At 36.5% G+C, this 16,887-nt stretch overlaps 2 protein-coding genes across 5 annotated transcripts in view; one reads left to right on the top strand and one right to left on the bottom strand.

The window, feature by feature from the left end:
- The window catches only part of LOC105201047 (histone-lysine N-methyltransferase 2D), a 35,517-nt gene extending 22,623 nt beyond the window's left edge, over positions 1 to 12,894 (top strand). For 2 of the 4 annotated variants that reach the window (XM_039451226.1, XM_039451225.1), the window contains 7 exons: positions 5,649 to 7,345; positions 7,435 to 7,886; positions 10,438 to 10,553; positions 10,788 to 10,925; positions 11,523 to 11,724; positions 11,847 to 12,071; positions 12,210 to 12,894. In XM_039451226.1, coding sequence (XP_039307160.1) covers positions 5,649 to 7,345; positions 7,435 to 7,886; positions 10,438 to 10,553; positions 10,788 to 10,925; positions 11,523 to 11,724; positions 11,847 to 12,071; positions 12,210 to 12,298 — 2,919 coding nt within the window. In that variant the 3' untranslated portion in view covers positions 12,299 to 12,894. The remainder of the gene's footprint in view (positions 1 to 5,648; positions 7,346 to 7,434; positions 7,887 to 10,437; positions 10,554 to 10,787; positions 10,926 to 11,522; positions 11,725 to 11,846; positions 12,072 to 12,209) is intronic. The other 2 variants (XM_039451228.1, XM_039451227.1) reach the window with 2 other exon arrangements.
- LOC105201061 (vacuolar protein sorting-associated protein 52 homolog) lies at positions 12,333 to 16,870 on the bottom strand. The gene is made up of 9 exons (XM_011168919.3): positions 16,432 to 16,870; positions 15,721 to 15,896; positions 15,261 to 15,645; positions 15,010 to 15,192; positions 14,802 to 14,927; positions 14,526 to 14,710; positions 14,349 to 14,433; positions 14,069 to 14,272; positions 12,333 to 13,991 (listed from the first exon to the last, which is right to left on the bottom strand). Exons 1-9 carry the CDS (start codon positions 16,657 to 16,659, stop codon positions 13,566 to 13,568), a joined length of 1,998 nt encoding a protein of 665 aa, XP_011167221.1. The 5' UTR covers positions 16,660 to 16,870; the 3' UTR covers positions 12,333 to 13,565.
- Between the last annotated feature and the right edge of the window lie 17 nt (positions 16,871 to 16,887).

Here is a 16,887-nt window from a genome sequence, read left to right as displayed (position 1 = left end):
AGATTACTCAAAATAACAAAACTATTACAATATGGATCATGAAATAAATTTAATATTTTATTTGTAAATTATGTTTATATGAAATAACAAATATTGTTAATTGGCACTAAGCATCTCTTAAAAAATATTGTTTTCTATATGGCAAATATATTTTTTCTTTTACATAGATAAATTATGCGTTAAAAAAAACTGAAATTAAAAATTAACTTCATACGTTAATTAATTAACCTCTACATTTAGTTAAGCTAAAAGTAGTTAGTTTTTTAAATTTTATTATTTTTAACTAGTTACTACTCAATCTTGATTTTATCAAATTGAGCGATTGCTCTTTTAATATTATTTAATTAATTATTAAAGATTGAGAGAGATCTCTTAAAAAACCTCTTAAACCAAATTTAGCGGTTTATTTTTAAATTTGTCACAATTGTACTCATTCTAAGATCTTCATTGATACTCTGTCTACCGGAGGATGCTCAACAACTGGATAGCGGTGACCGGTCACGAATTGCGGTCGACTTATAGCACGAAAGTGAGAGGATTGTCTTTTACGAGCCACGCTGGTCAAAGCTCTGTCTCTGCAATGATCAGACGCGGAAACTATTACAATTCCAGCGATATCTTTTCATAGGAGACACGTGATAACAATTATCTCGTGTCTATCGAAACTCGTTTGCGGGCAATTCTCATGCTCTTTAACATTTATTTATCCATGCGTGGGTGGAGCTTACAACCATATATTTGTGTATCTGACTGTTCGCTCCACTTCAGATTTTTTTTTTTTACATTGGTTAATACTTAGTGCCCGTGTGCGTAACAGAGTGGGCTGCGAGGCATTGCAGCGATTGCGTTCGCGAAAGACTCTTAGCAACGACCTGTTTTCGAGACACTCAAGCATCTTTGAAACGTGTGTGGGAGTTTAAAGAAGCGTCGACTTCACCATTTGAAGACTCAACGTCAAAGAAAGAAATCACGTCCTTGCACTTATTTTTCGACAACAGATCTTATACATCAAAATTATTTTATCTGCACTTATTTTCAAGAAACGCGTAGGACCAAATTGTCAAGTCCTGTGTAGACAGCGTTGACATTCGCACCTTTCTTCACCTCGAATTGTGAGCCGAAATTTCGCACAATCCAAACACGCGTGATGAATCGTCGAACAGAGCGCCGTCATTCTTGCTGCGATGCACCAAAGTTTCTCTGAACTCCGTCGCTTTCTAGGCCTCAATTATCCTCTGACAGAAGCAGACCATTTCACGAGGCAATCGCGCAAATTGCCAGATAGCTCATTTTCGCGGCTACGACAGAAATCTAATTCCAGTAAAGGCTCTTAAAAGATCCTTCTCGCCGTGTCTTTGGACGCTCGCCTTTTCTGCGAAACGCGGCGTTATTATTTACGTGCAGCCCTTTCACGACACTTTAACATCCGGTTTGATCTGATTTATCACCGCGCGCTCCGGGATATTGCCGCACGTCAAGCCGCACGCAATGTTGTTGCGGAAGGTGGTAATTACGCGTAGGAATCTATGCAACCCATCGACGCGCAACTTTATTCGATCGCTTGGCGAACAAGCGATTAGGCACACTCGAAGGTTGCTACTTTTTAAATGGTCGCTTACAAAACCGGGATCCACTATTTCCAGCCGCACGTGCTAAAATAGAAAGTCCGAAGACAGACGCGTAATCGCCGCGTCGCGGCTCGTGACACTTTAACAAAGTGTCACAGCCGTCAGAGAGAGAACAATAATGCAATTCTTAATTGCCTCTTAATCGACCGGTTTACGATCACCGGTTGAAAGATCGAGACCGGCGGCGATGTCGCAGCGATCCCTGCTTATAAAATCGAATAGAATTGGATAAGGAAAAAATCTATGTAATTCTATATAATCTATATAATTCTATATAAATCTATATAATCGTGTTTTTAGCTTATAAACATCAGATGTTATCGTATTTTATATTATATTTGACATACAATTTAGTAATCATTTTTAATCAATGTTATCTGACTGTGTTTTATCGAAATTGATGTTATCCCACACTGTTAAAAATGTCGTGAAATTCAATGTATTTTTAAGTTGTGCATTAAATTTAATGTATCTACAACTGAAAAGCATGTGCATGAAATTCAGTACACTTTTGACAACATTAAATTTACATTAAATATACATTAAATGTTTTCAATGTATTCGCTTGAAATTTCCGTTACATTACAATAAATTCTGTTGCCGATTTTTAACAGTGTGTTATGTTTTCAGTATTTATGTATAATGTATTATGTAATACTTTAATTTTAGAAACTTTGTTTTTTTATATATAAATTATTTTTATATTTTTATTTCATACACGTGTATATTTAGCAAATCGTAATTTTTCAGATTGGATTAGATAAATGATTAATTAAAACGATAACTTTATTACACTGAGAGAAAAAATAAATTTTAATAAATATTTATTCGAATAGTCCTAATAAAATATTTACTTATGGTACATAAATATTTACTCTATAAGAAAAAAGTAATACTTAAATTAAATTAGTGATGATTTCTTGTGTTAAATAAATATTTATTTTGTAAATATTTTATTAATACTATTCGAATAAGTATTTATTAAAATTTAATAACTTTTTCCTCAATGTATAAAATTAGATGAAACGTCAAGAAACATTTAAATCTATTTCTATCATTTTCTATGGATTTTTTGAAACAGGAATGCAAGAAAGACGTAACGTATGATATGCAAATCACAAATAATTTCGGAGACTGCTTTTTGCTCGCGTCTATGCGAAATTATTTCGTTACGCTGCATGACGTTAAACTAGTACGGCTGCGATGAAAAACTAGTATCAGTAACCTTGCACCTGTCAATCCAACTAAATCTATTTATCATGTCGTACATGATTAATCGAGAATCTTGTAAATACAATGTGGAAAATTTGTTATGAGTGACAAAAGTCATTATAATATTGTAACGAATTCTTTGCTTCGATAATAATTCGTTATTGTGCAATTATTCTTGCAACTTCATTAAACTTTTCCACGCGGATTTCAAAATCAACGTCTTATCATTCTGATAACGAAAAAAAAATTGGATAGACAATATACGTTTTTTTTTTTTTTTAATAAAAACGACAATGTAATTATCTATGTAATTATGTATGCGAATGATTATTATTTAATATTGACGCCGAGAATTGTGCGATGTAACTGTAGACATTGTTAGAGAGATTCTTTGATGCTAATGTCAATGTCAATGAAATCGAATACGTGTAATTGACCTGGAACGCGAGGCGGAACATTGTTGACACACATTGAAATTCCTCGCGAACGAGTTGTTTGCATCATCTCACTTTTCAAACCTCTATTTTAATCGCCAATCTATTCTCATTTAAATAACAACAAAATAAAAATCTCGTCTATAAGTAACAATAATTTTTTTTTTTTTAAACGCATTCTACTTTTGACATTTGGGCGACAGTTTTACTGTCTGAAATGCAGGAAGTGTGACATTTGAATCGTGTCGTAAAGTTACAGAAAGAAAAATTTCCCCGCTGAATAATAATATTGTGAGTGCCTTCTGTAAAAATGTGACAGCTGCTAACCGCATGTGAGAAGACGCGTAATCATGCAAAACGCGGATATTAGCCGCAGGGCCGTGTTGTTATATAAAGAGCCAGTACACACGTCGATCCACTCGAACATGATATGTAAGTCGTTATGTGTGCGAAATGGAAACTGCAGTGGGTCGTACTTTCTACGAGAGGACGAAAGAAGACCTGTCTCACAACGGGCCGGCGACGACAGAAGGCACCCAGGAGAAAGGAAGATCGAACAATGCCCCTCTTAATTACGGCCACCTTAATTATTCGCGTCTTTCTTGAGCGCGCACAATAAACGCAGCGACGAATGAATTTGATAGTGCGCTGCGCGCAGCATTGTATTGCAACAATAAAAGCGGCGATAATGGAATCAATAAAGCAGGAACTTGCGATATGTCGGAGAAAAGTGAAACCTGGTTCTTTTTCAGTTTATTACAGCACAAGTTACGAAACTTGAACTCAAAACTTTGAAAAAAAAGAACATCCTTTAAATCGTTTGTTGTTAGAATTTGAGAATTAATTGCATTGTCTATGGAATTATATAAATGATATATAATAATAGATCCTCTCAAGAGTCCGTCTCACACTAAGTGCCTTATATAAATTATATATAATTCTAATGTAATCAAACATAAAATTATTATGTAATGATTTTTAAAATATCTCTCGTTACGTTGTTTGCTGAGCACAGCAAGAGAAAAAATGAAGAATTGGTAAGATATTATATAATAAATTGTATTCATCTAAAAAATAAAAAATAGATATATGCTATAATATATACATATACATTGAGAGAAAAAATATCTTACAAAAAATTTTACTTAACAAAAAATTATTTACTCGATAACTTTATTTTCAATAGCTTATTTACTTGTAATCAAATTAAAAATTTCTTAATTAAAATTTATTTAAAAGTAAATATTTTTACTTAAACAGAACAAGCAAATGCTTTCATCAAGATATATAGTTTTAAGAAAACGTATTTTTTTTTATTTGAAAAAATTTTTCCCTCGGTATATTAATCTTAGATTTAAATTGAATATTTACATAGAAGTGAATACATATCTAGCAACTTTTACTAAATCACGAGGGTAATCTTTCGATCGATTTTCTACTTCGTTTCCAAGCGCCTTGGAAATATAAATCTACGACAATTTATAAATCTTGTGACATACACCGCGCGAATTGCTGCCAACTGCTGGATTCGATTTGCTTTCGCTTTTATCATCTTTTATCTCGCTGTCATATGGCACGTTATTCAATGGAATATCTTAGTATAGTGAAAATCCAAAATGTAATTAACTAGGGTAATTTATGAAAGCTGTCGAACGAAGTCTACGATTTCATACTCTCGTACTCTTTTCGTCATACTTTCTCTGTAACATACGAAAGATTAATTGCACTTACTGCCACTGTTATCAAATTTTTATTTCCATATCTAGGATAGTATTACATATCATATAAAGTTTACTAAAAATTATATTTGTTTATAAAAAATTAATGTACATTTTTTTATCATATCTCAAAACAATTGTGTAAGTTTCTGGCTAGGTATAAAAAAATGGAAGAGAACAATAACTGCAATTAAACTTCAGGAACGTGCTGGTATTAATTCTTTTTGGTACTGATAATAAGTGCCACTGGAAATATAGCATTATATAATCTTGTATTGACTCGCTCATGGTGTCTAGAATGTGTGCAAAAAATTTTATATTGCATAAGATTGCGCCATTATAGGGTAAATAAAGAGAAATGATTACAGCAGATACATTTTATCGTGCAAAAACTTTACAGCGTAAATCAATCGTTTAAATGGAGAAAAAGTAAATAAAAACGTACTTTATAATTATCTTTAACAGATCACTTGTATTCTCAAGAAAGTTTAATGTTTCATTCATTGCACTTTTAAATTATCTGTATGTAGTAAATTAGTGTAAAATACCCTCATTAACTTACGCATAAACAACGGCTTGAACAGGCATTTTTTTTAACGTTTTACTTCTTTCTGAAATAAATGGGCGTATAATGGGAGTGATATTTCTGGTTCTAGGGTCGCATTGTGAACGATCCGCGACCTCGTCTCTCGGCTTCCCAGCAAGCCCAGATACTGAGCGATGTGCAGCAACACCAGCAACGGTACCGGCAACGTCCCACTCAGGACTTCAAGAATCCGCGGGTAACATCTTTTTCCTCGTTTGAACAAGCACAATCCAGCACGCCGTACTCTTCCTTGGCCAAGTATAAGGTTGATCGAGCGAAGCAACAATTGCAACAGTTACAGCAGCAGCAGCAGCAAGTGCAGCAGCTTTTGCAACAGCAACAGCAAAAGATCGCCCAGCAACTCGGGACTACGAACTTCGTGAACAGTGGCAGTGTACAAGTGCCGCAATTCCAGCGGCAGCAGTACCAGCAGCAACAGTTCAACCAGTATAACCAAAACGGCTTCCAAAATCTTCAGCAGGACCTGTCGCAGCCGCTTTTTAGCGATCAGCAGACGGTGCAGTTGCAGGAGTATCTCGAGAAGCAGCGCGAACTCGAACTGCTCCAGAAGCAACGGCAGCAGCTGCTATACGAGCAGCAGGAAGTGCGTAGGCAGCAGGAATTGCTGCGACTTCAGCAACTCCAGAAGCTCACTTCCACTACACCACTTCCACCGACCGCGACGTCGACCCCGGTCACCATCAGTACTACTTCCGCACCGTTGCTGCTGTCCTCACCGACGTCGCGACGTATTACGCCGTCGGAAGCGGACCTTTTTCTGAAAGCAATTGCTAATCATCAGAAGAAATATACAACGACAGCAGCGAGCTCGACTACAACGACCACCACCACCACCACGACGACTACCACGCAGCCACCTCCGCCAGCCAGACGTCTGATTACCTCTAATATTCATCAGGAGACGGATATACCGGAAAACCTACTCAGCCTGATTCAGGATCAAGAGGGTCAATTGTTGCAGCAAGACAAATCGAAGCCGCAAATCAAGGTGATCTATCAGACTGATAAACCCAGCACGAGACAGAATTCCGGCGGCAGAAGCAAGAGCTCTCAATCCGAGAGGGAACTGTTGCTGAAGCAACTAAAACTCGCTCTAGCCCAGTCCGGCGATGACGACGACGTTACCAGGAATGTCACTACCAGGGATCTGATATTGCCGAACGGCAAGAAGATTCAGGTCATCCACGCGCCGAACGGTTTATCTTCCATCGCTTCGAGTGGAACCTCCACCATTCTGACATCGACTGTGCCATCCTCAACGACTACCATCAAGCCACCGAAGGCGCTTTTCGAGGAATTGACGAAGGGCGGCGTACTACCGCCAGGCGCTGATTTCGAAATCATCCGGCAGAAGAGCGACGGCAGACTCGAGGAGATCGGCAAGACCCCGATCATTCAGAATCTACCGGCAAAGAAGGTCACGTTCGTCTTGTTGGAAGAGCAGCTGGACGGTAGTTACAAGGTGCAAGGAGTCAAGGGTAATGCCGACAAGGAGAGCGGCACCGATATCGAGTCCATCGTTGAGAAGATTAAGAAGGGCGAGCTGAAGCTACCGCCCAGCTCACTCGGACCATCTTCCACGCCGTCTTCCACGCTCGAACATCTCGAGTCCAATCTCGATCCGAATCTGATAGTGTCTACAGGTACGTCCAGGGCGCCGGTATCATCTTTTCACTCCGTCAGTTCGACGGCATCGACCTTCAGACCTACCACCATCAGACCTACCTCGGCTAGATACAACGAAGGGTGAGTATCACGATATTCATCTAATTCATTCCATCTAAATAATTTGTTGAATTTGTAACAAGTTCTAAACGATGAAATAAAATTTTCAGCAAGTCGACAACAACAGAATACATCCCTTACGTCACGGTGTCGCCGAACTCGGTGTCTACGACCGACAAATACGTGACTTCGGCGTCCAGCGTTACGGGCCACGTGTATAACTCCCTGAACACCAGCCCAACGAAGACAACCCTCTCGGATCACATCCCGCGAGTGACCACCAAGTACTCATCGTCCACCAGGAGTCAGTTCATCCCAACGATGGCGCCGGTAAAGGAGATTGTAACTACGCCGGCGACACCGACGTCTTACTCGCATCACACTCCGAACTCTTACGTTTATTTCACCAAGCATTCGCCCGCGGAGGCCTCATCAGCGGAAGAGGCCGTTCAGGCTCCAACTTCACAGGAGAATCTGGCCTCGTTGTTGAGAAAGGAGGGTCTCTTCGCTATGGCAAAGTACCTGAGACAATCGGGATTAGATAACGTCCTGAATGAAACCGGTAAGTTGGATGCCAAACTTGATAGTTCAGTTAGTAAAATTAATTAAGGAGATTTAATAAATTCTAATAATAGAAGAATGCGTCATATGCTTTAAATAATTTCTCATTTTATGAATAAGAATTCCGGTAACTTTCAAACATTCCCACAATTTGCGTTATTAAATATTAATAGACTTGAATTTATATACGTATAATATTAATAGAAACTTGTTGTGTAGACACTTTTTAGACTTTATGATTTTATAAAGTGAAAAGTTTGCAGTCACTGCGATCGTTTCAATGTTAATGACCTGAAAAACGGTTATTTCAATGTGTTTCATAAATTCTCAGCAGCCACCGTTGAATTTCTGCTTAGTTAAACATCGTGAGTCGCTGAAGAAATGTTATGTTTTTCTATTTGAAATTAACATTAAGTTTTTGTACATTGAGAAAAAAGTTGTTAAATACACTAAATTTTTCAATTTGGTGAATTTGATTTTTCCAGTTTAAATATTTATGTATTTAATTCAAATACAAAAAATACTTGAACTTTAATTTAAGCATTTATATATATCATTTAAGCATATGTATGTTTCACTTAAATATATAAATATTTGAATTGAAGTAATTTAATCAAGTTGAAAATTTTGATCAAGTCAACTTTTTTTCTCAATGTAGGTATTCGATTACTATAGGATATTTATCTTACGCGTGAAAATGTTAAATGTTACGATAAACGAATTACACGACTTTTCTGCGCAATAATGCAAGACCACCGCAGCAGTCTTATATCCAACAATATCATAAGGCGGGACAACTTGCGTCAATGTTGACGAGGACCAAACGGTTGTACAAATGATTCTCGTTGGTGGTGAGATAGACTTTTTGCACAATCCACCACCATTTGTACCTCGCGTTTTCGCTTTAGTCGTGCAACGTTCGCCGGAAAAAATCTTCTCACGACTCGTTGCCCGTTTCGACACGCAAACACCTCTCCGACTTCTGCGAGAACAAAGACGAGTACGCGTACCTCATTACGCGGGCTCTCACAAAGAAGACACGCGATTTCATTAGTCGTTATAATTATATGTATGACGACTCGCTTATCCCGTATTGTTTCTCTTTGACCCTTTACCTTTTTCACTTTCTTTCATCGAGAGCTCGAGATACGAGCTTACGTCGTAAGCTAAAATGCATAAGTGCTTTGGAGAATTACGGCAACGTTACGTTGAAGTTACGTAACGTCATGTTCCCTATGCACCACGATAACGTATTTTTTCATTGCGTTTCTGCAGAATCCAGTTCAACTTGAACTGGATTCTCTTTGCGATCGACGCATTAATGTGGCATACGTCGATCCTTTCACGCGTTTCACAAACAATTTTCACAGGATAGTTGATAAATGCTCGGATTCGACATCTGCTCGTCGAAGAGAAGACGAGGAAAATGTTGACGATCTCTTCACGTGCTGATGATTTTATTTGACCGCGTTCACACGCTCGTTAAAAAGAAAATAAGCCGCCACGCGTTTTCTCGCGTGCGATATTTCCTATAACGGCGATCCCCTGTCCCGGTAAGAGTTCCGTTTCTGCCGATATCGCGAACGCAATTATCAAACGGAACATTGTGTAACTTCGTCGCGTTATCCAATGATATTATATGTTTTTCCTTCGGCGAGGATTATAGATGAACTCACGGCGCGTGTGCTACGCCCGGAATGGAAGAGAATGTCCGGCGAATATGAGGCGTAATTATGTGGATACCGATCGCAAAAGCTGTAAGAAACGAGTACAGCAACGATTGTGTATCTCTTGACGTTCGACTAATGTATTATAAGAATAATACAAATGCAATGAGGCAAAACGTGATGGTTTTCTTTCTAACATTATGTTTTAACAAATAAACTTTGACTCGTGTCTCTATTAAAATAAAGTTTAGTTGAAGTTAAAGGAAGAATACGAATCTGTCACTTATTTTTTCTTCTGAAGTTTAATTTGCCAAAAGTTTTAAATTTGTTATTGCTATTTATTCGGAATTGTACTTCAACTTTTTGTTTAAGAAAGATTAATTCCAAATTGGAGCAAAGATTTCTGTGACAATTAGTTTTAAGACACTCCACTCAAGAAAAGAAATATTTAATTTTAAGATATTGAAATATTTTACTTTGTCTCTAGTTTTAAATACTTTAAATTATTTTAGTCTCAAATGGTGTTTTTAACATTTAACCACACTGAGAAAAAAGTTGTTAACTTAATAAAATTTTTCAACTTCATTTAATTTTTTCATTTTAAGTATTTAGGTACTTAAGTTAAATATAAATACTTAAATTAAAGTTCTTGTATTTTTTATATTTAAATTAATTAATATTTAATTAATAAATTCTTAAATTGAAGAAATTTCATCAAATTGAAAAATTTAGTCAAGTTAACGAGTTTTTTCTCAGTGCATTATTTAAGGCTAAAGCATTTGTAAGTATTTAAAAAATGGAGATAAAAATAAAACATTTTAATATCTTAAAATTAAATACTTTTTTTTTTTAGTTTTCTCTATATTATTTTGTGACATGTTTCAGGTCCATACACCATATTCATCCCTACGGACAAAGCCTTCAGAACATTGCTGGTACAACTGGGAGGACCGGAGAAAGCTGAGCAGAAGTTCCACGACAATCCGAGACTTCTAAGTGGGGTACGCATTGGTGTTAAAAGCATCATTAATAATTTATCTACTCACAACGGTAGATTTCACTAATGTCAGTTAGCTAACCATAATTAACTGATTCGCTGATTTTCTCTAGAGAAGAGACATGAGGACTTCATTAAGCTAATCTTGAAATTAACTGAGCTTAGTAAAATAAAACAAGTGTCCTTCAAGTAAAGTTAATGTCTGGTAATACATGCTAACGAGAATCCTTTGCGACAGCTTCTTCTTCATCACGTTATACCAGGAGCGTTCAGGATCGATTCCCTGCAGGACGAGATGACCGGCGTCAGCCTCGCAGGAACGCAATTACGGGTGAACGAGTACGCGATGCAGGATCACGAATGGAACGATGTAAAAGTAATTTTATATTTTAGAATCATCCATTTTCGACGAAACACTTTTCTCGTCTTTTTGTTTCATTGCTTCTTTGTTTTAATTATTTTAAGTTGCTAAATTTTTCTTTCATTTAACAGAAAATCATTCGTTTGCCTATAAATTATTAATAGCTCGTGAATCATTGCGACATTATTTTCATAACGTGATCAATATATGGTTTATGTGTGTTCGTGCGTGATCCAGTTTATTGACCTTCACGAATATGCTAGAAATCTTCCGTTCACTCGATAAACGTGTCTGAAGCTGTAACGATTCAGCCATCCGTTTCTCACAAAAATTTCCAAACAGCATGCGTAATTTCTTACATCTTTTTAAAGATGTTTTTCAAATTTTATCAAAAGACGTCTTAAAAATGTTGTACAAGTCTCTGATAGGTTTATAGACTTCAAAAATTTTAATTAATCTTAATCTTCAAGAAGTCATGATGTTCTCTAACAATAAGATTCACTCTAGGTCACTTAATATATGCCAACCAATTCAGAACACATTTCAACGAAGGCAATTCTGTATCATGCGATCGTTTCTCTTCATTTATAATTTCGCATTGTTTGCAAATAGGTAACGACGATAAACGGAGCACGTGTCGCGCCTAATAAACGGGACATCGAGATCCCTCAAGGTATCGCTCACGCCGTCGACAGGGTCATGTTCCCGCTTCCGGTTGGTGATTTAGTGCAAACCCTGCAAGCCGATCGTGAGAGGAGGTTCACCACGTTCCTCAGAATGCTGCACGTATCTGGTTTGGAGGACACGCTTGCAGGTAAGTTAGAAATTCAAGCAAAAATTAAAATTTAAAGGAGAACTCGGTTTGTGCATTTTTGATTTGTAAATTCGATGGATTATTCTTTTATAGTACCTTTCATAGTAAAGCTGTATTTTTAGGACCGAAGACGTTCACCATCTTCGCACCAACCGATTCTGCTTTCACCGATGCGTCCACGAAGAACGGCGCCCCAATTTGGACCGAGGAGGACGGACCGGAAGCGGCGAAGGCAATAATCTCGCGGCATGTGATTCCCACAACTCTTTACACGGCCGGAATGAGATATTACATTCAAAAGGACACCCTTCGTCCACAGTCGCCAGTTCATATCCACAAAAACGGCGGTAAATAATTTAACTTGTATAATAAAACTTATGCTTTAATAGTTAATCATTGATTTAAAAAAATCCATTGCGTTCTTATAATAAAATTATTCGAAATAGATAATCTTTCAGATGATTTAAAATACATTATTATTTCAGGACGAGTGCGAGTGAACGAAGCACACGTTGTAACGCATAATGTGCCAGCAACGAACGGTGTGTTACATGCTATTGATGGTGTTCTATAAAACGATAGTTCATAATGAATTGACGAGTAAGATGTACAAGCATTCACACAGGTGATTATCATATAATTCCGAACAATTCGTAACATTAAACACAGTTGTATCTATAATTTTTCAAAAAGTTGAAGGATATTTACATTCGATAAGCGAATGTAAATTGCTTGCGTAAATGCGGTGGAATGTGTGGTAATTAAATCGAATTCTATTAGACTAGTATATAAACGTCCGCCACATCGCGATTGGGTTCGGTCACCGATAAATTGACATGTTATGCCATAGGTGTCGCGAAATCGGAGGAAAAAGTAACGAGACCATTTTTAACTTACATGTGTAATATTAATTTATATAAGGTAAGCAACATCGGAGATTCGTGTACTCGTGTCACGCGCACAAGAGAGTACGGAATATTAATCGCTATTGTATAGAATGGTAACGTTATACCATATTTAGTTCATAGTTCACATCTTTTTATAAATAAATGTACAGAATGTATATCTTCGCGATTATATTTACAAAAATATTCCCCGATAGTCCTATACGACATTCTTACTTAATAATAAATCAAATTTTTACATCTTTATTTAATAAATAATCATAATCACTAGAATATGAAATTGTTGCTTGATTTCTATGTACAATGTTAGATAGATTTAGTAAACATAAGTAACGATACCAGTTTGGTCTTGGCTCTGCTTATGTATTATTGTATTCTAATATCAGCTAATCGGCAAATAATGTTTTTTAAATATTTATTTTTCATTATAACATTTTTTAAATATTTAAAAAACATTGCTGATTGGGCAGATTTGAAAAGGCCTTATCATTTACAGTACAAAATAAACTAATAAACAACCGTGACTTTCGTCGATTTAAAAATTCTCTTGTTGACAATTTACGTAATTCGTGCTGGGACTGCGTCGATGTTGGCAGCCGTTCGCTTCAAATTCGCCCTCGATAATTTGAAAGAGCACACATTCATTCGAATCAATTCAATTTAATTTGGCGTCAGAAAATCTTGATTCGCGTATCTCTAACGACAAGTAGATTAAAAGCACGAATCACTCAAATTTTCTTCAAACAAGAGTGGTTAAACTCGGTCGTTTTCTTGCACAGAGAGTTGTCTCTAGATCGGTAACAAAAAAGTAGACTTGTCACGTTCGTGAATTAGAGTCAGGCCCGAACGTGACAAAAATTAGTAATTTTTTTATATTAAATTACCAATCCTTAACCGCTATTTAAATTCAGGTAATTAACTTTTCCGGAAATTTATCTAATAATTCGTCTTGTACTTCTTAATTTCTACCATTATGTGATGGATGTTCGTAAGTTGCGTGCGCGCGTTCTGCGGCAAGATCTTGTGAAGACGATGATAATATTGCACCAACTGCGTCATCGCGCATTGCACTAGCGTGCTGCCGAGCACCAGGCTGGGAAATGATTTCAACACCTCCCGATTTATTTCCTCTAACGCCCGCTTCCAATTGTTCGTGAAAGATTGCACTAAGACCAATGCTTTGCCCTCCTGTCGTTTCAAATCATCGGCCTGGCCCTTCTCAATCAAGGCCTCCGACTCCTTTATCAATTGAATTATACTACCAAAATGCGGGCTTAAGATTTCTTCGACAAATTCGGAGGAACGCGCATTTAACAGTTCCCGAAAACTCTCCGCTTCCTTCGAAGTTTCTCGCGTTCTTTCCTGCAATCAAATATAGCATCTTGGTTCTTTCTTAATACATTAATTTTTATAGACTTTTCTAAATAAAATCTACTTACCATTAATACCCTGAGTACCAGATCATAATTATTGATAAGAAATACTAATTGCTGCGTCCGGCTTGGAAAAATAGATGCCATTCTTAACAGGAAGCATTGTACAGTTTCTCTCAATTCTGCCAATAATTGAGTTGTCCCTTCACAAGGAAATCCTTCAACTACACCTACAATTGCTGCGCTAAATTCCGCGTATCTTCTGGTAATCTAAAATTTATAGGAAATTAATAGTATTACATTGCAATGTTACATGATAACAATTCTTTTGCATTTAAATGCTTACATAATGTGGACCAGTCTCTTTGTTGAATTTCGATGGATCACAATCCTTTACACTGTTTATGTTTAATTGAAACACAAATTCAAATCTAAAAAAACAAAAAACACATAAACTTGCAAATTGTAACAACACAAAATATTGAGATAATTATTACAATTATTTTGAAACATGTTTAAGTACCTAGGCCAAATTGTAGCTGTCAAGGCCTCCCAGTATTTATCCAATGCTGGTACAGCTCTTTTGTGACATATCAACTGATAACGCATCACCAAATGTAGGCAGAGAAATAGACCAATTGTATCATAACAATCTTCAACGAATGATTGCAAATTCTTTGTCATAAGGCTCAAAGTTTTTCCCATAACCTGTCAAGAGGAAGAAGAAATGATTTAGTACATTTATTTATTTAAATATATCGAATTATAATTATTAAATACAGCTTTAATAATCTCTTACCTGATTGAAAATATCTAACGCCTGTGCATTACGGACCTTGAAAAATTCTATCAAGAACAGATATTCTCTGCAGGCATTATCAGCCACAGCATATTGTTCACTTCTGAATAGGGCTTCATAATGATACTATAAGATTATAACATTTAATTAAAAAACATGATTTGATGGATACATAAGTTATAGTTGTATATCTATTGCTGGTATTTACCCGTGTTTTAGAGGCAGCATGTGGAATAATTATAGGCGCCTCCAAATGAGAAGACAAAACCTGACCCCTTGTGTCTATAGAAAAGACAGTACCTTTGTGTTTTAACGTCGTTTTATGAAATATACTTCTGTTCGCTGTGTCTTCAACTCCCATTAAATCGTCCTTTGACGTTCTCTCTTCAAACTTGTAAAAAATCAAACTTGTAATTTGGTGTTTCAACTTGTTTAAATAATACCAATTTTCATCTTTACCTGTAATTTCATCAATCTTGATGAATAGGACTTGAAATATGAGTAATATATTTTACTCATAGTGTCAATGTACTCTCCACAAATTTCCTCAGCTACATTTCTCTCATTCGCTAATATAAACTCAAAGAAGAATTTGTATTTTAGCATATTATTTTGTGGCACTTGATAATTCGTCATTGGCTTCCTAAATTTATAAATTTGCTCCAGTAAATATGTCCTGATTTTTGCCATTGCCTTCACCTTTAGCTTCTCAAGTATATCCTTCACATCTAAACAAGATTTTGCCTCCTTGAAACTTTGTTCCTTTACAAAGTTGATTTTATGATTGAGAGTTTGCAAATGAATCAGGAATTCCTTCTCAGTCACTGGACAGTCCATAATACCACTGCCGAAAGAATTAATGTACATTCAACAATTATTTCTAACATTCATTTATAAAACATTAATAAAAGTCTCTTACGCAATTAGAGCCTCAGACACAGTCATGTCTTCGATAAATTGACTAAGTGGACCTCGAATTATTTGTCTATTGGACAGCTGTTGGCTCATAGCAACAGACTTACGTTGCAAGCTAAGTATCTCAGAACTGATATTTCCCAGCGCTGACTGAAAGTTCATCAGCATTGACTCCATTTTCTATAAATGAAGAATAATAATACTGAAGTCTGTACATGTATATTTCTACCTGAGAAAATGTTGCTTAATTGTACCACTTTAAGACAAGTTATTAAAATAGACCATGCAAATGATGCATTTAATACATTTACCAATAAAATACTATTAGGGGCCAGTTTCACAACCATTGATTAATTTAACTGACTGGTTAAGTGTCAATCATAATTAGTTATTTTTGGTTAATTGTACTTAACGACAAATGCGATTGGTCAATTCCGATAAAAAAATCAGCCGATTAAATTAACCGAAGATTGTAAAACTGGCCCTAGGATCATCAACTCTAAATAAATTTTCATGACTTGTTAAAAAGTTTTTAGGAAAGGATAAAGGATATAAAATTTTAATTTTTGGACTGAGAAAAGACATCTTTTAATAATCATAAGCATTAATAGTTGGTTTTTAATAGTATTTTATCGGCGAGAAGATCATTTTGCATACGTCGACGTGTCAAGCAAGACCTGATACGTCAACAACGCGAGCCCTAACCTAACCTAACCTCCAGAATATTGTCGCAAGCGGCAATCTGATTGTGCAGACTGGCTATATTTTCGCTCTCCTTGATGTAATCTTGGATCGATTTGTTTTCGACCTCCTTGAGCTCCTTCTCGATCTGCCTGGAGTACTGGCGCAGGTCGGTGCCAGTCTTGAGAACCTCCTGCACGACATCGTCGCCGAGGTCCTGCGGCAATTGCTCCTCATTGTCAAAAATATCTATCTCGGCCATTCTCAAAACCTTTCGTGCAATCGTAACACAATTTAATACAACTACACAATTCAGGCGATAACCGAACGTTTCGTTCGAAGGATTGCCTCAATCGCCGCGCATCGTGACATGACATGACATGACATGACACGTCTAACAATAAGCACTCCGCCGAAACGTGATGTCAACCAATGTCAACGAATCAACTGGAGTCAACGTTCTAAACTCAGCTGAGCACATGAGCACTTG

The sequence above is a fragment of the Solenopsis invicta genome, chromosome 6 (genome assembly GCF_016802725.1).
Source record: "Solenopsis invicta isolate M01_SB chromosome 6, UNIL_Sinv_3.0, whole genome shotgun sequence".
NCBI classification, from domain to species: Eukaryota; Metazoa; Arthropoda; class Insecta; order Hymenoptera; family Formicidae; genus Solenopsis; species Solenopsis invicta.
The sequence above is the reverse complement of the archived record's forward strand: the minus strand, read 5'-3'. Positions and strand labels throughout refer to the sequence as shown.